The sequence below is a fragment of the Jaculus jaculus genome, chromosome 9 (assembly GCF_020740685.1).
Source record: "Jaculus jaculus isolate mJacJac1 chromosome 9, mJacJac1.mat.Y.cur, whole genome shotgun sequence".
Classification (NCBI taxonomy): domain Eukaryota; kingdom Metazoa; phylum Chordata; class Mammalia; order Rodentia; family Dipodidae; genus Jaculus; species Jaculus jaculus.
In genome coordinates, this window is record NC_059110.1 from 51,782,244 (window position 1) to 51,803,992 (window position 21,749).

Genomic DNA, 21,749 nt, shown 5'->3' on the forward strand with positions numbered 1-21,749 from the left:
AGATGGTTATGGCAGTAAACCAGATGTGGTGGTTTGATTCAGGTGTTTGAATACTAGGTTCCCAGCTAATGGAGATTTGGGGAATTAATGACTCCTGAAGGCAGTGTGTTGTTGGGGGCGGGCTTGTGGGCGTTATAGGCAGCTTCCCCTTGCTAGTGTTTGGCACACTCTCCTGTTGCTATTGTCCACCTGCTGTCGGTAAGGTGGTGATGTCCACTCTCTGTTCATGCTGTCATTATCCCTTGACATCATTGAGCTTCCCCTTGAGTCTGCAAGCCAAAATGAACCTTTTTTGCCCACAAGCTGCTCTTTGTTGGGTGATTTCTACCAGCAATGCAAACCTGACTACAACAGTAATGTTTGTACAGAGAAGTAGGATTGGTGCTAGACACCTGACTATGTGGCTTTGGCCTTTTGGAGCTGATTTTCAAGAGGAACGTGGAAGGATTTATAGCCTTGGCCTAAGAGATGCCTTGCAGTGTTGTAAGTACAACTTGATGGACTGTTCTGGTCAGAGTTGAAAGATCTGAATGCAGTAAGAACCATGGACTGTGAGGTTTGGCTTATGAGGGTGAGAAAGAGCTTTGACTGGACTGGGCTAGCAGTTTTATGGAAAGTTGCTTTTGTGCCCATGTACTGAGAAGTTGTGCAGGTTGCATTGTGTAGAAATGCACTGGTATGAGCAGAGAGATATGGCACAGAAAAAAAAAAAAAAACATCTTTGGGTGAACTGCTGCCCATTCAGCTGTAATTGAGAGATTACAACCTTTGAGACAGGGCCAGCTGACCTGCACTGGGGCAACATGAAGAATGTAGACTCTTTGAAAGGGGCCTGCGTGCTGAAGGAGTGTCCTGTTCTTCAAGTCTGCTTTATTCCCCCATGGATTAACAAATTGGCACCCTACCTGGTATTGTGGTGTATAAGAAATGCAGGAAAAGGAGGGTCATTGAGTTTGCAACACGGTCTTGGCATTCCAATTCCACCCCTCCAGCTAGGCTACTCACAGTCCTGGAAAATTTCATAGGGCCGGCAGCTTTCCTTAGCAACCATGTCATGGTCCTGGCATCTCCACTGGGTCTCTACTGCAATCCACGGTTCATCCTCACAGCCCCATGGGGTCTCCATGCAGGCATCCAGCAAATCTGCTTCACACTGCCCATGGCCATTTCCAAAACACAAGACCACATTGAAAACTCAATGACCCTCTCTTTCCTGCATTTCTTATACTTCACAATACCAGGTAGGGTGCCAATTTGTTAATCCATGGGGGAATGAAGCACACTTTGAAAAACAGGACACTCCTTGAGCACTCAGGCCCCTTCCAAAGAGTGGACATTTTTCCTGTTGCCCCCGTGCAGGTCAGCTGGTCCAATCTCAAAGGTTGTAATCTCACAATTACAGCTGAATGGGCAGCAAGCAGTTCACCCAATGATTTTTCTTTCTGTGCCATATCCCTCTGCTCACACCAGTTCATTTCTATGCAAAGCAACCCTGCACAACTTCTCAGGACATGGGCATAACAGCAAGCTTCCCACACAAACTGCTAGCCCAGCCCAGGAAAAGCTCTCTCTTATCCTCATAAGCCAAATCTCACAGTCCATAGTTTTTACTGCATTCAGGTCTTTCAACTCTGACCATAATAGTCCATTGAGCTGTATTTATAGCACTGCAAGGCATCTCTTAGGCCAAGGTTTCAAATCCTTCCACATTCATCTTGAAAATCAGCTCCAAAAGGCCAAAACCACACAGTCAGGTGTCTAGCAGCAATCCCACTCCTCAGTACCACTTTACTGTTGCAGTCAGGTTTGCATTGCTGGTAGAAATCACCCAACCAAGAGCAGCTTGTAGGGAAAAAGAGGTTTATTTTGGCTTACAGGCTTGAAGGGGAAGCCCCATGATGGCAGGGAAAGTGATGGCATGAGCAGAGGGTGGACATCACCCCCTGGCTAACATAAGGTGGACAGTAGCAACAGGAGAGTGTGTCAGACACTGGCAAGGGGAAATTGGCTATACTACCCATCAGCATGCCCCCAACAAAATTGCCTCCAGGAAGCATTAATTTACAATTTCCATCAGCTGGGGAACCTAACATCCAGAATGCCTAAGTTTATGGTGGACACCTGACTCAAACCACCACAGCTTCCAAGGAAGATTTTCTTGTGAGATATATGGATAATGATTCTATCTTACCATGTAGGTGGCTTTAAATTCACTTGCAGTGTAGTAGATCATTCTGGTGTTGACCCTAATAAATTAAGGTTTTGATATCTGAACCTAATTCAGCGAAAGTGTTTCCTTTTTTCCTATTTACAACAATGGCTGATCATATGGAGACCAGGGACAACACAAAGATGTTTATGCTTATCAAAGATTAGGTTGGGATTGCATTAGAGAAGGCTGAGGGGCAGCTTCAAAAGATACCCAGTGTAAAGGCTACATTGTCTCATTTCTCCTGGCTTCAGTCAGCCAGTGTGCGTCAAAAGTGTTGAGAGAAAGAGAGAAGTCTATTCAAGAGTAAAGTGATGTTGAAGTATGCCTTTCTATGTAAAGAGGAGATAAAGAATGGTTTTGTAATGCTGGGCGGGGGGGGGGGGGGAGTGCTAAGGGTCCAGGAAAGTCCTTGAACTGCAAACCCCAAGTTTGTTTCTAATTTTAGTCAAGAAATTGAATAAAAAGAAGACTAAGAAGAATAATTATTAAATTATATATTTATTGAGAGAAGTACAGAGCCAAGGAAATGTACCCATGTGGCTAGAGATGGAGGGCCTGGAAAAAAAGCATGGAAAGAAAAGAGAAAATAAAGTTCAAGGAGTTCCTGCCATGTAGGGAGCTGGAAGGGAATAATGAGCCCATGTGGAGAACAAGGGCTAGGGGACTCTCCCTGCTGGGCCTGAGCCTAGGCTTGAGCCAAGCCATTCCAGGCCCAGTGGGGGAAAAAACTCACCCACAGCTAGAAGTTCTCAAGCCTGCCCTCTGCTTGCAAAGATCTGTATAACCTTTTAGTGGGGCTGGGCTGTCTTCCAGGTCAGGTGAACCAGAGTGATAGCTCCTTGGTTAGGCTAGGGGTTCTCAGGAAGAGGTTAGCCCTGACACCAAATTCCAAGGGTTGAACTTGACCAATGACAATATTTAAATCCCATGAAAGAACTTCCTCTCAGGAGGGGGTCCTGATTGTTTATGTAAAAACATGTCTAAGGAACTAGGCAAGAGATAGGAAGTTAGATCATCTTTGATTTCTAGCAAGTGCAAATTTTCCTGCCCTTTTTACCTTCAGAGGACCAGTTACTCTAACTGTGCCATCCTCTCAGTTTCAGGGGACTAAGGTATGCCTAGCAAGTGGAGACATGGATAGAAGCCATACTGGTAGTATCTAAAGTCTGTCAATAAAGGCTTAAGTTAATTCATGTGCCTTTCATCCAGTGCCAGAGTTGGATGCTGCTGTGTTCCCAGGGTACCTGTGGGAGTAGTCAAGATGGTACATACTGGTATCAGAGCTTATGACTACAAAAATGAAGCAGATGATTCTAATGTGGCTTATCTGAAGCCATATCTAGCTGTGGAACTAGACAGACCACAGTGAGTTACAAGACTCAGGACTCAGCTCAGGTTAATCATTAACTCTCATTTGTTCAAATTTTTGTTTGCTAGATCTGTTTCTCACACAGGATTCAATTCACTTAGGTCTCTAAGGTTGTTGTGATTCTTTGTCTAGAATATTTATACTATTTTTACTCCAACATTTAGTTCTATTTTATGTATCAGAAATTAAAAAAAAAATTAAGAGTCTCAGAAAACTTTGGAACTTAACTGGTACAATTGATAGACCGAGGATTGCAGCTTACAACTTCTAACCACCATCATTTTATCACATTTTGAATATTAGTCAAAATATTTCATTTATGTTAACCTTTCAAAAATGAAGATTCTTTTTGTTATCTTATTCTAAGAACTCCAAAATCTGTACATTTTAACATGGACTATGCCATTCTCTCTTTCAGTTCCAGAAACTGCTCCTTCCATTAGTAATATTGAAAGCTCAAGCCCTAACACTGTAGAAGTCAGTTGGGTTCCACCACAATTCCAAGGTGGACCTATTTTGGGTTATAATTTAAGGCTGATTAGTAAAAACCAAAAATTACATTCAGGGACACAGAGAACCAGTTTCCAGTTTTATTCCACGCTCCCAAACACTACCTACAGGTAAGAGTTTGAGGCACAAAAGAAAATGTAGCCGCCATGACTTTAGCATGACATTTGCTTAAGCAATATGGCTAAAAACAGGTTACGTGTGTTTAAAAAAGTGCCACTGAGTCCATGATGTTGGTTGAAGTTGTACCTATTTTTCAAGTTTGTATATATATTAGATTACACATTCCTAAGCCAAAGTGTTTTCAGTTTGTTGCAAGGATCTTTTTTTTATTTATTACTTTTATTTATTTGAGAGTGACAGAGAGAGAAAGAGACAGAGAGAAAGAGAGAGAATGGGTGTGCCAGGGCCTCCTGCCACTGCCAATGAACTTCAGATGCATGCGTCCCTTTGTGCATCTGGCTAACATGGGTCCTGGGGAATCGAGCCTCGAACCAGGGTTCTTAGGCTTCACAGGCAAGTGCTTAACTGCTAAGCCATCTCTTTAGCCCGCAAGGATTTTTTTAAATATAAGCTACTAAAGATAGAAGCATTGTGAATCTAATTTGTTTATTTAATTCAGCATGAAAAAAAATTAAGGGCATAAAATTCTGTTAGTGGTGTTCTTTTTATTAACCATTTTATTATTGCTAGCTTCGTTGACATTTACTAAGATCTCTTTAAATTTGGGTCATGGGAGTCATGCAAATAGCAGAATTCAGCTTTTGACTGCAGAGACCCTGAACTCCTCTCTACAGAATGCAAACAAGGATGTGTTCGATAGTCATTTTATTTTATTTTATTTATTTTTTTTAAAATATATTTTTTGTTTATTTATTTATTTGAGAGCGACAGACACAGAGAGAAAGACAGATAGAGGGAGAGAGAGAGAATGGGCGCGCCAGGGCTTCCAGCCACTGCAAACGAACTCCAGACGCTTGCGCCCCCTTGTGCATCTGGCTAACGTGGGATCTGGGGAACCGAGCCTCGAACCTGGGTCCTTAGGCTTCACAGGCAAGCGCTTAACCACTAAGCCATCTCTCCAGCCCTCGATGGTCATTTTAATGCTGAGCAGGGGCACCAAGTAACTAGATATATGTAAAGCCACTGTGCCCTTTAAAAAGAAATGTCTTGCTCCTATATTTATCTCATGTTCACACCATGTGATGTAAAACAGACCTCCAAATTGTTTTTGGAATAGGTTTTCTGTTGCAGCAGTAAATGAAGGTGGTGAGGGTCCAGAAGCAGTATCTGGAATTACCACTCCATCCACAGCAGGTATGGACTAGGATTACTTTCTTAAAATATTTTGAGAGAGAGGGGGAGAGAGAGAGAGAGGATGACTGGGAATGCCAGGACCTTCTGCCACTGCATACTCCAGACATATATACCAGTCTGAGTATTTGGCTTTACATAGGCACTGGGGAAGTGAACTGGGGCTGATAGGATTTGCAAGCAAACTCCTTTAGCCATGGAGCTATCTCTCCAGGCTTGGTTGTTTTTTTTGTTACACAAGAAAAATAGGTGGCTGGGGAAGGGTCAGGCTTACTTAGTAGACCTGAAGATCCTTGCCCCAATGCACGCTATTTTTTGTCATCCTTGATAAATTTCCAACTTTAAGTGACTCTAATTTTTTTTTTTTTTTTTTGAGGGAGGGTCTCATACTAGTCCGGAATGGTCTTGAATTCATGGCTGACATCCTATCTCAGCTTTCCTAGTGCTGTAATTAAAGGTGCAAACCACATTATCCAGCTTTAAGTAATGCTAAGTATTTAATAAATAGAAATAATGTCAGATTGAAATTTTTCACATTATAATTTTAAGATTTAAAAAATGGAATAAAAACTTTAAGGATTTAAAAGATGGCTCAAAATAATCCTTGGTTTCAGTTAAATTATTAGATTTGGTGACTTATATTTGGGACTTACAAGTCCTAATCCTGATTTTTTTTAAATCATAGAGCTTTTTATTTTAGTAAATATTTTATTTATTTGAAAGCAAAGAGAAAGAGAGAATATCAGAGAGAGGAATGGACTACTTCATGATTATAGGGGAATTGAACCAGTGCCATCAGGTTTTATAAGCAAGTGCATTTGACCACTGAGCAATTTCTCCAGGCCCCCAATAACCCTAATTTGACATTTTGACATTGTGTATTGCCATGCTAAGTCACATCAGACTTTTTTTCTTCCAAATTCTTTATTTTTTATGAGTATAACTTGACTTAAATAATTTACATTTTTACTATTTGAATATTGCCTATCAAATTATTACTTTTTGTAATTTGCCTTTTTTTGGTTGTAGTACTTTAACAATTGCCTTGAGTGATTTAATACAACTGGATGGTACACAACAGTCAATTCAAAAGTGAAAATGCTTTGTAAGAAGCCCTGGGTATTTTGGGGGCCGGGGGAAGGGAAACTTGTAATAAAGAGTCTTGAATAACTTAAGGGTTCAGAATTCTAGAAGTCTATTTTCTACTTTCATCAGAACTCCATTTGCTAACTTGACCATGAGTATCTTCTTTTTTTTAAATTTTTTGTTCATTTTTTATTTATTTATTTGAGAGTGACAGACACAGAGAGAAAGACAGATAGAGGGAGAGAGAGAGAATGGGCGCGCCAGGGCTTCCAGCCATTGCAAACGAAATCCAGATGCATGCACCCCCTTGTGCATCTGGCTAACGTGGGACCTGGGGAACCGAGCCTCGAACCGGGGTCCATAGGCTTCACAGGCGAGCGCTTAACTGCTAAGACATCTCTCCAGCCCAACCATGAGTATCTTAATCAGCACACCTATGCCACTGGATATTGAATGTCCTCTATCATCAGCCTTTAGTTTCTTTTGGCTGTTCTTAGACTCTACAAAAGAAGATGTATTCTTTTTTTTTTTTTAATTTTTATTTATTTATTTATTTGAGAGCGACAGACACAGAGAGAAAGACATATAGAGGGAGAGAGAGAGAATGGGTGCACCAGGGCTTCCAGCCTCTGCAAACGAACTCCAGACGTGTGCGCCCCCTTGTGCATCTGGCTAACATGGGACCTGGGGAACCGAGACTCGAACCAGGGTCCTAAGCTTCACAGGCAAGCACTTAACCGCTAAGCCATCTCTCCAGCCCAGAAGATGTACTCTTGCTATACAAGAAACATGACCAAAGGGCAAGTTCAAAATAGACCAGGGTTAATGATATGATTATTTCCTATCATTCATTTATTGTCCTAGAGTGATTAATTACCCATGAGTCCTGGATTATTCTTCAATTGAACAGGACAGAGTTCTGAAGCTCTCAAATATAATTAATCTAAGATTTTTTTTTTCCTTGTAAAAATGGAGTTAAGTTGAGGGCAGGAAGGATAACTAAAGTTTGTCTATGTGTTATGTAGCAACTTATTGTGGTTGGGGCTGAACTACTTCCACAAAGAAAATTCTCATGTCTGGGTATAATGAGTTGTCCTTTTTTTTTTTTTTTAAAAAAAAATAATTTATTAGTTTTCTTTTCAGCAAATACAGGCAGTTTGGTATCATTGTTTAGGCTCATCCATGATCTACCCCCTCCCATTGGACTCTCCTTGTTGATGTAAATGGGTCGTACATTGTGGAGTTAGCCCACAGTTATTGGTATGATAAATGTCTCTGCATATCCTGACCCAACATGTGACACTGACATTCTTTCCACCCCTCTTCTGCAAAATTTCCCTGAGCCATGTTGGGTTCATTTTAGGTCTGCTTCAGTGCTGAGGTGTTGGGGGCCTCTGAGGCTCTGGCTCTCTGATTTGGTAGGAGTTAATTTTTCTCTGTGTTGGTCTCCTTCCCCTTTGTGCTGGTATCCAGTTCATCAGGAAAACATTACCCTTGCTTGTTTCGCCAATTATCCTTAGTTTCAGTCGGGCCCCTTTTGAGGTATGTTGGGGCAGCTCTCTCCTTGGGATCTGCATCTATCTGAAAAAGAGAAGCAGATTCTCCAACAGAGAGTAAGTTAGCACCCAGAAAATTGAGATAACAATTACTTTCTTCATAGAGAGTTTGATAGGTGTAGGCCCTCTTGTACCCCATGATTCATGGTAGCTTGATATTGGAGAGTGGGCTTATTTTTGGGTATGGTTTGGATTTTTTCCCCATTTCCAGCTATGGGTCTCCTACCACTGAGGGGATCAGTTAGCCAAATCAAGAGCAGTTGGGCCGGGCGTGGTGGTGCACACCTTTAATCTCAGCACTCGGGAGGCAGAGGTAGGAGGATTTCCATGAGTTCAAGGCCACCCTGAGATGACAGAGTTAATTCCAGGTCAGCCTAGACCAGAGTGAGACCCTACCTCGAAAAACCAAAAAAAAAAAAAAAAACAAAACAAAACAAAAAACAAAACAAAGAGCAGTTGGTTCCCCACCATGGCTTTGTGCCACTATTGCACTTGTGTGGGCATCACATCAGGTTATTTGTTGCTAATTAGGTTAGACAATGATATTGGTCATTTCCCCCAGTTGCCCATGTAGCAGCTTCTGGCACTAGACAGGCTGACTGTCTGGGGACTGACTCTCTCCTGGCTTCCAGCCATGCCATTCCATTTTACGTGTCACCTGCGTATGGAGTCTTCAGCAATAGGGTCTTACCACTGGCCTTTGGTGGGTCATCAAGTACTCTGATAGAAGTCTGTCATTGTTTTGGGAAACCTTGCAGGTTTCTCTGATCAAAAGCTCATTGTGGATGGTAGCCCCAAACTGGAAGTGGGGGTTACAGGTCAGTGCCCACTAAAGAAATTGAGGAAAAACATAACTAATATACAAGAGTTAGAGAGGAGAGAGAGAGAGGGAAGAGGGGGAGAGGGAGGGAGGGAAGATATATTAGATTTAGGTTAGTCTTGATCCTACCCTCTCCAGTGTCTTGTGGTTCAGGTGTTTCCTGTAAGGGTCTAGTGAAGGTTTAGCCATTTGGTCTGTTTTTTAGGAAGTAAAATTTTATGGTACCATTGCTGTTTGGGTACAGATTAGTGTTTTCCACCCTTCAATGCAATCCCCACCCTCCCCATCCATCCTATTGTCTAGTCTATGAGGTGCTTGCTGGGTATGTAACGTATCTTGGGTACATTCAGGTTAGGTGTTGTAGATGAGTGAGACTATGTGTCGATTTTTTTTCTGTGATAGGGTAAGTTCACTGAGAATGATCTGTTCCAGGTTCAACCAGTTTTCCTGAAATTTCTTTGTGTCATTTTTTCTTACTGCTGTATAGAATTCCATTGTGTACATATACCACATCTTCATTATCCATGCTTCTAATGATGGACATCTGGGTTGATTCCAGCTTTTAGCTATTACAAATTGAGCCCCTACAAACATGGTTGAGCAAATCTCTCTGGCCTGTGGTTTGAAGGTTTTAGGGTAGATGCCCAGTAAGGGTATAACTGGGTCTGTTGGTATTTCTATAGTCAGCTTTTTCAGGAGTCTCCATATTGCTTTCCAAAGTGGTTGTACCATCCTGCATTCCCACCAACAGTGAATGAGTTTCCCTGCTTCTCCACATCCTCGCCAGCATTTATTTTCATTTGACCTTTTGATGTTGGCTATCCTTATTGGGGTAAGGTGGAATCTCATAGTTGTTTTAATTTGCATTTTTCTGATGATTAGGGATGATGAACATTTTCTTAAGTGTGTGTTTGCCATTTGTATATCTTCCTCTGTGAATTGCCTGTTCAACTCTGTGCCCCATTTTGTGAGTGGGGTATTTGTCTTCTTATTGTTTAGACTTTTGAGTTCTTCGTAGATTCTAGAGAATCTCTATCAGTTGGATAACCTGCAAATATTTTCTCCCATTCTGTGGGTATTCTATTGGCTTTGCTTATTATATGTTTGTCTGTAAAGAAACTCTTCAGCTTCATATGATCCCATTTTTCTTTGTCATTTGCATACAGAAATGCTACCGATTTTTGTGCATTGATTTTGTATCCTGCTACTTTGCTATAGGAGTTAATCACCTTCAGGGGTTTTGGGATGGAGTCTCGCAGGTCTCTTACATATACAGTCATGTCATCAGCAAATAGAGCTAACTTAACTTCTTCCTTTCCAAATTGTATCCCTTTTATTTCCTTCTCCTGTCCCATTGCTTGAGCTAGAACTTCCAGAACTATATTGAAAAGCAGAGGTGCGAGAGGACATCCCTGTCTTATTTCTGATCTCAATGGGAATTCATCCAGGCTCTCTCCATTAAGTATTATTTGGGCCTTTGGAGCTTTGTATATTGCCTTTATTATGTTAAGATGTGAACCGGCCGTGCCGATTCTCTCCAATGTTTTGATCATGAAGTGATGTTGTATCCTGTCAAAGGCCTTTTCTGCATCTATCAAAATGATCATGTCGTTTTTATGTTTAAGCTTTTTTATGTGGTATATTACATTGACAGATTTTTGTATGTTGAACCACACTTGTGTTTCTGGGATAAATCCCACTTGGTCAAGGTGGATAATGCTTTTGATGTGTTGTTGGATACAGTTTGCGAGTATTTTGTTCAGGATCTTTGCATCTACATTCATTAGGGAAATAGGTTAGTAGTTTTCTTTTCTTGTGGCATCTCTGCCTGGTTTTGGGATTAGGGTGATACTAGCTTCATAGAAGGAATGGGGTAGGTTTCCCTGATCTTCAGTTGTGTGGTGCAGTTTTAGAAAGATTGGTTTGAGTTCTTCCATGAAGGTTTGATAAAATTTGGTTGGGAATCCATCTGGTCCTGGACTCTTATTTTTTGGGAGGTTTTCTATTACTTTTTCAATCTCCATGAGTGTGATGGGTTCATTGAGGTCATTAATCTGCTCTGAGTTTAGCTTTGGTTGATGATATGCATCCAGGAATTTATCCCTCTCCTCCACATTTTCCAGTTTTGTGGAGTAGAGGTTTTTGAAATAAGTCCTAATGATTCTCCCAATTTCACTTATGTCTGTTGTGATCTCTCCTTTTTCATTTTGAATTTTGTTAATTTGGAGTCTCTCCTTTTTTTGCTTGATCAAATTAGCCAGAGGTTTGTCAACTTGTATATTTTTTCAACGAACCAGCTCTTTGTTTTTTCAATTGCCTTAATTGTTTCCTTGGTTTCCAATTCATTAATTTCTGCTCTTATTTTAATTATTTCTTTCCTTCTGGAGCTCTTTGGGTTGGATTTTTCTTATTTTTCCAGTGCCTTTAGGTGGATGGTTAGGCTATTGATTTGGGATCTTTCTGTCTTTTTTATGAAGGCATTGAGTGCTATGAATTTTCCCCTGAGGACTGCCTTCATTGTGTCCCATAAGTTTTGGTATGATGTGTTTTCATTGTCATTCAAGTCCAGGAATTTTGCAATTTCATTTTTTTTTCATCCAGTATCCATTTATTGTTTAAGAGTGTGCTATTCAGTTTCCAGGTGCTGTTGGGATTCCTGTTTTTTTTTTTGTTGTTGTTGATTTCTAGGAATATAGCATCATGATCTGATATCATGCAGGGAATTATGTTGATTTTCCTAAATATGTGGAGGCAGTCTTTGTGACCCAGTATATGGTGTATTTTTGAGAATTTTCCATGGGCTGCTTAGAAGAATGTGTAGTCTGTGGATTTGGGAGGGAACGTTCTGTAGATGTCCATTAGGTCTAAGTGTTCTATGGTTTTGTTGAGCTCTCTTACTTTTGTGTTGAGTTTCTGTTTGGATGATCTGTCTATTACTGATAATGTTGTGTTGAAGTCCACAGCTATGATGGTGTTGGTGGTTATTTCTGTTTTATTTTCAAGTACGTTTTGTTTTATGAACTGTGATGCCCCTGTGTTTGGTGCATATGTATTTATGATTGTAATATCCTCTTGAATGATTTTTCCCTTGATGAGTAGGAAGTAGCTTTCTTTGTCTTTTTTGATGGTTTTGGTTTGAAGTCAATTTTATCTAATATTCATATAGCCACACCTGCTTGTTTCCTATTCCCATTTGCTTGGAATATTGTTTTCCACCCTTTCACCCTGAGGAAGTTTCTGTCTTTAGTGGTAAGGTGGGTTTCTTGAAGGCAGCAAATTGAGGGGTCTAATTTTTTGATCCACCCTGTTAGCTTGTGTCTCTTGATGGGTGAATTAAGGCCATTAATATTTAGGGTGATGACTGTGAGATTTGATTTGATCCCTGCCATATTGTGGTGGTAGAGGTGTGCTGGTGTTTTCATGGAATTTGAAATTTTTTGTGTCTACTCTGGGTTTGGTTATTGTGATCTGCTTCTTGTAGGCATTTTGTTTGGATATTTGTTTCTTTGTAGAGAATTTCCTGTAATACTTTCTGTAGGTTTGTTTTTTTGTTTATGTAATTGTAAAGCTGAGTTTTGTCATGGAAAGTTTTCCTTTCACCATCTATTATAAGGGAGACTTTTGCCGGGTAGAGTAGTTTGGTTGGAAGCCATAGTTTCTTAGAGTTTGGAGAGGTTCATTCCAGGCCCTTCTAGCTTTCAGGGTTTCCATTGAGAAGTCTGAAGTAATTCTGATGGGGTTTCCTTTGAAAGTGGTGTGCTGTTTTTCTCTAGCTGTTGGTAGGATTTTCTCTTTGGTGTCAATGTTTAGAGTCTTAATGATAATATGTTTTGGGGAGTTTCTCCATTGGTCTAGTCGGTTAGGAGTTCTGTTTGCTTCTTGTATCTTGATGGGCCTTTCTTTTAAGAGGCAGGGGAAGTTTTCTTCAATTATTGTGTTAAGTAAGTCCATGCCTTTGGTCTGAATTTCTTCTCCTTCTGGTATTCCAATGATTCTGATATTAGGATGTTTAAGTGTCTCCCACAATTCCCTCATTTTCTGTTCACAGGAGCTTTTGAAGTTACTGAAATTTTTGGACTCTCGAACTGTTTCTTCAATCCTGTCTTCCAGATCAGAGTTTCTATCCTCCACTTCACTGACTCTATTCTTGAGAGCCTCTAGTGAGTTTTGGACTTGTTCAATTAAGTTTGCATTTTCTACTACTTTCCTATGTATCACTTCCATCGCTTTGTCCAGCTCCCTTTTTGTCTCATTTTCTGATTTTCTTGATGATTCTTGGAAATCATCCTTGCATTTCTTTATGTTTTCATTTAGTGTGGCCAGCTGATTTTTGAGGTCCTCTTTTTTTTTTTTTTTTTTTTTTTTTTTTTTTTTTTTTTAACTCTCTCTCAAGTCTCTTAGCTCTCTTTGAATTCCTTCCAGTGTCTTATCATATTGCTCTAGCTTAATGATGGTAGCATCCACACGATAATCTGTCCTTTGTAGCTTTCCTGAAATTTCTAGCAGTAGGTTGGTCAGGGTTGCATTGCTCATAGCTTCCACTTGATGTTCTGATCCTAAACACTCTTCTATGTTTTGGTTAGGTGTAATCCTTGTTGGACTGGGTGATCTGTCTGGATTTTCTTGCATTTTATTTTTCATGTTATTTCTTTTGCACTGTGGTCTACCCATGTCAGTGTATGGGCCGGTAGGTGGGTGGATCAGCCTGGGCTCTAGCTCAATGAGAATCCAAGGCATCTTGGGGCAGTTGCCAAGCAACCTGTGTTTTTGCTCTCTCTTGTCAAAGCTGCCTATCTACTGCCTGACAGGGGTGCCAAAGTTGCTTGAATCACCCAGTAATGCACCAAAGCTGCCTGCCTTTGAGCTTGAAAGGGGACTGAGGTAGCAAGCCCTGAAGCTGCCCAAACTCTGGCTGGGAACACTGGGACCTGCAAACAGTCTGCGCTCTCCCACCTCAGGGGAGTGTGGGATGGGTGGCGATGGATACTAGGGGATGGCACCTGAGCTGGCACTAGTGACTCAGTGTGGTCTTGTGTGGCCCTTGCTGTGGGACTGGGCCCACTGCATGTGCAATTGTAGTGCAGAGGCAGCTGATGCGAGCATGAAATTGGGACACAGCAGATGCTGTCTGTTGGGCAAGCGATCGGAGCACAGCAGCAGGGGTCTGGCAGCTGCCTAATCACAGCAGAGGTGACTCCCACAGGTGTGCGAACCGTGCACCACTTGGCTGGCTAGCGCACGCTATCAGAGCACAGCAGTGGAGGTCCCCACGTGGTCAGTGCAGCAGGCTGGTGGGCGCGCGATGGGCTGGTGGGTGCGTGTTCACTTGGGTCATGGGGCGTGGCGGCTGTATGGGGGGCATAGACTACCCACCCGAGAGGGGATCCATGGTTCCCTGTTTTTCCCCACTCTGTGCCCTCCCACTGGCAAGAAGTCCGTGATAATCCTTAATTTCTTGCCTTTCTTTCCCCGGTATCTGCAGCGTAGCTAGGTGGTCGCCATCTTGGCCGGACGTCTGAGTTGTCGTTTTGAGCAAGATATTGAGAATGGCACAGTATCTCCTGTGGTATTATTCTGGGAGTGTTTAAGGCACACCCACACAAATCCTATTTGATTACCATTACATTTCCTACCACAATCATAAAATACATTATATGTATAATGTGATATGACGATATCATATCACAGATGAAACATCTCTAAGTGCTATCTTAGAATTTGATCAGTCCTTCTTAAATTATTTTCCTTGTTTGAAGTATTAAAATTTTTGTGATAGTGTGCATGATTGTTTGATCTGTCCATAAATTTTGTTTTTTAGTACAAGAAGAGGAACACTGGCTCTTTTTGTCCAGAAAAAGTTCTGTAAGAAAGAGGTCTTTAAAACATCTAGTAGATGAAGCACATTGTCTTTGGTCAGATGCTATCCACCATAATATTACAGGTCAGTCTAATCAATAACATTTCTCCTTATTGTAAAAAGAAATATTTGAAATTTCTAGAAGAAATATTTTTTCTAAATTCAATTTTATTAAGAATTTTAACACTAGACCATACTTTAATTTGATAATAATTCCTATGATAACCCTCTTTTGTCTCCCCTCTCCCACCACATTTTACTGAATCTTTCCTATTTCCAAATAGAACTTCTATCTTATTCTGTTTTGTTTTTATTTGTTCTATTTTGATATCTCACTCTTTTTGTCCTCCTCCATCATCTATGTAAAAATATTGACATAAAAACTTAATATTGTCCAAGTTTTGTGGAGGTAATGACATCCATTATGAAGTAATGAATGTACTGGTCATTTCATGTCAGGAGGACATTGTCTAAATTTACTCCTCCTCCTCCCCTTCTGGCTCCTCTTCACTATGTTTCTTGATTTTTGGAAAGCATGATAGTGATATCTCATTAACATTGAGTTCTCACCAGCCTCTTGCTTTTCACATGTTGATGAGTTTTGAATTTCCCCAGTATCCACAGCATCTTCAAAAAGAAGCTTTTCTGACCAATGGTGAGAGCAGCATTAATTTTTTTTTTCCACCTCCTTCCTAATGTTCCCTGATCCCTAGTGAGTGTGATGAAGATGTCTCATAGAATGCTGGGTACTCATCTGTTCCTTTGATAAGTCTTGGGTCTTCCCAATAATTAGACTAGAGGGATATTAAAAATGCTTTGTAGTCTGGAGTTGTAGCTTAGTGGTATATGTTATGTTTAAGTTGGTATGAGGCTTGGAATTAATCTTTGCAGAAAACAAACAAATCCCACACCAAACAAGAAGCACCCCCTTTCCAGTTTTTTCTCATATTTCCAGAGCAAGCTATTATTCTGTCTTTTCTTCCTTGTAGGACCGGGCATTAAACATTGCATCTCCTGCATGCTAAGAAAGTGTTCTAACATGAAGCTACAACCTCAATCCAGGATATACTTTTTTGAATATTTCTAGAATATACTATTTTAAATTCTACTATTTTGGGTGGGAAAGATGGCTCAATGGTTCAAAGGGCTTGGAAAAGGCTGATGGCCTGAGTTCAATTCTCCAGTACCCACACAAAACCAGACACAAGCTAGAACATGTGTTTGCAATTGTTTATAGAAACCAGAGGCCCTGAAATTCCCATACTCTCTCTTTAAGGAATAAAAATTTAAAACTCTAGTATTTTATATACATCATGCAAATGCTCAACATATTTACACATATGTGCATAAATATAATATAATTTTCATGTATTAAGTATATTGAAAGGATTAAAAATAATACCACGTTGATCTTTTTATTTTTATTTTTTATTAGTTATATACACAGTGTGTATAAAGCTATGTTGGTACCATCATTAGCCTCTTCCCTGTCATTCGCCCTCTAAAGGGACCCTCTTCATTGGGGAATGTGGGTTGTGAGTTGTAGGGTTAGCCATCACTTATGGGGAGCAGGCAATGTCTCTGAGCATAATGTCTGAACATGTGGCTCTAACAATCTTTCTGCCACCTCTTCTGCAAATTTCCCTGAGCCATGTTGGGTTCATTTAGGTCTATTTCAGTGATATCTGGTTGGTAGGAGTGGGGTATTCTCTGTATCTGTCTCCTTCACCCTTGTGCTGGTACCAGGGTCACCAAGAAAGCAGCACTCTTGCTCATTTCCCCAATTACTCTTGGTTTCAGCTGGGGTACTGGTGAGGAGTTCTTCAGGTTCTGCATACATCTGAAAAAGAGACTCAAATTCTCCAATGGAGAGTGAAGTCAGCACCAGTTAAATGGGATAACCATTATTATTTGAGAGAGAATTTAATAGGTGTAGGCCCTCTTGTAGCCCACGATTGTTGGGAGTCTTATAATGGAAAGCAGGCTCATGTTTTAGATATGGTTCTGACTTGTTTCCCAGATCCACCTGTGGGTTCCATTCCACTGAGTGGATCCATTAGCCAAATCAAGAACATAGTTACCCACCATGGCTGTATGCCACTATTGCACTTGTGTGAGCATGATGTCAGGTTGTTTGCTGCTGAGTAGCTTAGACCACAAGTTGCTTGGACAGATGTTGGTCATAATTCCCAGTTGCACTTGTAGCACCTTCTGGCACTAGATGAGTTGTCTGGGGACTGACTGTCTTCCAGATTCCAGCAGGTCACTCCATGTTCCATAACAACACCATATTGTGGCTTCAGCTGTAGGGTCTAATCATTAACCTTTGGTAGGTTATCAAGTATACTGACAGAAATATATCTTCTTTTGGGAAAACTTGTAGGTATCTCTAATCAACAGCTCATTGTGGATATTAACTACATGCTGGTACTGGGAGTTTCAGGCCAGTACCAAAGGAAAAAAAGGTAGGATGAAGATAGGTAATATAAAAGAGAAAAAGAAAAGAGAGAGAAGAGGGAGGAGAGAGAGAGAGAGAAAGAGAGAAAGAGAAACAGGAGATGATCAAGGTTAGTCTTATACTCTTATATATACTCATATACTCTTAAGGGCCCTGTGATTCAGGTATTCCCTCTAAGGACCTGATGAAGGTTCAGCCATTTAGTCTGTCTTTTAGGATGTAGAATTTTATGGTACAATTGCCATTTGGGTCCAGTTTTATGTCTGCTCCCCACCTGAACCCTCCCCTCCTACCTCACCCTCCCTATTGTGCAGTCCTTGAGATGCTTATTAGGTATGTCAGAATCTCAAGCAGATTCAGTTAGGATCCACAGATGACTTAGATGTTGTGATGATTATCTTTCTGTGATTGGGTGAGTTTGCTGACAATAATCTATTCCAGGTTCAACCATTTTTCTTCAAATTTTGTTGTGTCATTTTTTTCTTACTGCTGTGTAGAATTCCATCATGGTTATCCATTTGTCTCATGATGTACATCTGAGTTGATTCCAACTCTAAGCTATTATGAATTGAGAACCTACAAACATGGTTGAGCAAATTTCTCTTAAGTGAGGAATGGAGCTTTTGGGGTAAATGTCCAGTAAAGGAATAACTGTGTCGGTTGGTAACTCTATAATCAACATTTTTAGGAGTCTCCATATTGCTTTCCATAGTGGTTGTGCCATCTTACATTCCCACCAACAGTGAATGAGGGTCCCTATTTCTCCACATCCTTGCCAGCATTTGTTTTCATTAGAGTTTTTAATGTTTGCTATCTTTACTGGGGTAAAGTAGAATCTTATAGTTGTTTTAGTTTGCATTTCCCTGGATTAGGGATGTTGAACATTTTCTTAAGTATGTGTTTGCCATCTGTATTTCTTCCTTTGAGAACTCCCTGTACAGTTCTCTGCCCCATTTTGTGAGAGGGGTATTTGACTTTTTATTGTTTAGATTTTTGAATTCCTTGTAGATTCTAGAGATTAGGCCTCTGTAAGTTGTATAGCTGGCAAAATTTTTCTCCCATATTGTGTGTCACTTATTGGCTCTGCTTATTGTGTGTTTGTGAAGAAACTTTTCAGCTTCATGAGATCCCAATGGTTGAGTGATTGTTTAAGTTCCTGAGCTACTGGGCTTTTGTTCAGGAAGTATTTTCCAATTCCTATATCATGAAAAGTTCCTCCTATTTTTTAATTCCAGTAATAGCAGAATTTCTAGTCTTATATTGAGGTCTTTGATCCATTTAGACTTGATTCTTGTGCATGGTGAGATGTGTGGATTGAGTTTCACTTTCCTGCATATGGTTATCCAGTTTAACCAGCACCATTTGTGGAAGATGCTGTATTTTTTTCAGCCTACATTATTAAGGCCTTTGTCAAATATCAATGAGCTGTAGTTACTTGAACCAAAGTTTGGGTCATCATTTCTATTCCATTGGTCTATAATCCTTTTTTTGTTAATGTCAGTACCATGGTGTTTTTATTACTATGGCTTGTAATATAGCTTTATATCAGGTATGGTGATGCCTCCAGATGTATTTCTTTTGCTAAGGATATGCTTGGATATATGAGGCCTTCTGTAATTCTATATGAATTTTGAGATCTTTTTTTTTTTTTTTTATCTCTGTGAAGAACCATGCTGGGAATTTGATTGGTATTGCATTAAATCCATATATTGCCTTTGGTAAGATTGCCAATTTCACAATGTTAATTCTGCCTATCCAGTAGCATGGGAGGCCTTTGCATTTTCTCATGTCCTCCTCAATTTCTTTCTTGAGTGTTTTTATGTTTTCATTGTATAGGTCTTTTGCATCCTTGGTTAATGTTCCAAGGTACTTTTTTTGTTGCTATTGAAAATGGGAAAATTTTGCTAATTTCTTTCTCTGCATTTTTGTCTTTTGCACATAGAAAGGCTACTAATTTTTATGCACTGATTCTGTACCCTGTTACTTTGATGAGAGACTTAATCACCTTTCAGTGTTTTGAGGTGGAGTTTCTCAGGTTTCTTATGTATAGAATCATATTGTCTGTGAATGGGGCTAACTTTACTTCTTTCTTTCCAATTTGTATTCATTTTATTTCTTTCTCCTATCTTACTGCTTGAGCTAGGAATTCCAGTACTATGTTGAAGAGCAGAGGTGAGAGTGGTCAACCTTGTCTTGTTCCTGATTGCAATAGAATTTCTTCATTTTCTTGCCATTAAGTATTATTTGGACTTTAGGAACTTTATATATAGCCATTATTACATTGAGATATGCCTATTCTCTCCAATGTTTTGGTCATGAAGTGATGTTGTATTTTATCAAAGGCATTTTATGAATCTATCATGTGGCTTTTGTGTCTAAGCTTATTTATGTGGTGTATTACATTGACAGATTTTTATGTTGAACCACCCCTGTATTCCTGGGATGAAGCCCATTTGATCCAGGTGGATAATGCTTTTGCCGTGTTGTTGAATTCAGTTTGTGAGAATTTTGTTCAGGATCTTTGTATCCAAGTTCATCAGGGAAATAGGCTTATTGTTTTCTGTGCTTGTGGCATCTCTGCCTGGTTTGGTATTAGGATGATAATAGCTTTATATACAAATTTGGGGAGCTTTCCCTATTCTCTGATTTTGTGGCACAGTTTGGGAAAAAAAATTGTTTCAATCCTTCCATGAAGTTTTGATTGAATTCTACTGAGACATCATCAGGTTCTGGACTCTTCTTTTTGGCAAAGTTTTTGATTACTTTTCCATCTTGATGGGTGTGATAGGTTTGTTTAGGAAACTAATCTGCTCTGAGTTTAACTTTGGTAGGCAGTATGTGTCCAGGAATTCATCCATTTCCTCCATATTGCCCAATTTTTGGAGTAGAGGTTGTTGAAATAATTCCTAATGATTCTCCCAATTTCACTTATGTCTGCTGTGATCTCTCCTTTGTTATTTCTAATTTTGTTAATTTGAAGAATCTCTCTCTCTCTCTCTTTTTTTTTTTGCTTGATCAAATTGGCCAGGCATTTATCAATCCTGTTTATTTTTTCAAGGAACCAGCTCTTTGTTTCATCAATTTTCTTGTATTTTTAGTTTCCAATTCATTAATTTCTGCTCTGATCTTTATTATTGCTTTCCATCTGGACCTTTGTGGGTTGGATTTTTCTTGTTTTTCCATGTCTTTAAGTGGATGGTTATGTTATTGATTTAGGTTCTCTCTGTCTTTGTTATGAAGGCATTTAGTGCTATGAATTTTTCCTTGAGGACCATCTACATTGTATCCCATAAGTTTTGGTACATCGTGTTATTGTTGTCATTCAATTCTAGATTTTTTTTTTTTTTTGAAGTATGGTCTCACTCTAGCTCAGGCTGACCTGGAGTTGACTATGTTATCTCAGGGTAGCCTTGAACTCACAGTGGTCTTCTTACCTCTTCCTCCCGAGTGCTGGGATTAAAGGTGTGCACCACCATCCGTGGCTAGAAAAATTTTAAATTCATTTTTAAAAATTTATTTATTTATTTGGTTTTTTGAGGTAGAGTTTCACTCTAGCCCAGGCTGACCTGGAATTCACTCTGTAGTCTCAGGGTTGCCTTGTACTCACAACAATCCTCCTACCTCTGTCTCCCAAGTGCTGGGATTAAAGGCGTGCACCACCATGCCCAGCTAAATTCATTTTTCATTTCATCCACTACCCACTTAGTTTTTGAAAGTGTGTTGTTCAGTTTCTAGGAACTGGTGGGATTCCTGGTGCATCTTTTGTTGTTAATTTCTAGCAATACAGCATTGTGATCTGGTATCATGCAGGAAATTATGTCAATATCCCTAAATATATGGAGACAAGCTTTATAACCCAGAATATAATCTATTTTAGAGAAGGTTCCATGGGCTGCTGGGAAAAATGTATAAACTGTGGATTTGGGGCAGAATGTTCTATAGATGTCTGTTAGGTCTAATTGAGCCATGATATTGTTGAGCTCTCTTACTTCCCTGTTAATTTTCTGTTTGGATGATCTATCTATTGCTGATAGTGGAGTATTGAAATCTCCAACTATGATGGTTTTGTGGTTATTTCTGTTTTGTTGTGAAGTAGGTTTTGTTTTATGAATTGTAGTACACCTGTGTTTGGAGCATAAAATTTGTTGATTGTGATATCCTCTTGTTAGATCATTCACTTGATAAGTAAGAAGTGATTTTCTTTGTCCTTTATGATTGCTTTTGGGTCGAAGTCTATTTTATCTGATATTAGCATAGCTATGTCTGCTTGTTTCTTATTTCCATATGCATGGACTATCATTTTTCACCCTTTCACCCTGAGAAGGCATCTGTCTTTAGTGGTGATGTGGGTTTCTTGAAGACAGCAGATTGAGGGGGTCTGATTTTCTGATATTACCTGTTAGCTTAATTCTTTTGATGGGTGAATTGTTAGGGTACTAACTGTGAGGTTTGATCTAATCTCTGCCATATTGTGGTGGTTTATGTGGTTTGGTGTTTTCTTGGACTTTGTAGTTTTTTGTGCCTTCTATGAGTTTTGTTATTGTGATCTGCTTCTTGTGTGTACTTGAGG

General features: G+C 39.8%; 1 protein-coding gene across 1 annotated transcript in view; it reads left to right on the forward strand.

The window, feature by feature from the left end:
- Ros1 (ROS proto-oncogene 1, receptor tyrosine kinase) overlaps positions 1 to 21,749 on the forward strand; it is a 255,231-nt gene that overhangs the window by 50,587 nt on the left and 182,895 nt on the right. The window contains exons 8-10 of the mRNA XM_004651359.3: positions 4,000 to 4,201; positions 5,329 to 5,405; positions 14,683 to 14,805. Of these exons, the coding sequence (XP_004651416.2) occupies positions 4,000 to 4,201; positions 5,329 to 5,405; positions 14,683 to 14,805 (402 nt within the window). The remainder of the gene's footprint in view (positions 1 to 3,999; positions 4,202 to 5,328; positions 5,406 to 14,682; positions 14,806 to 21,749) is intronic.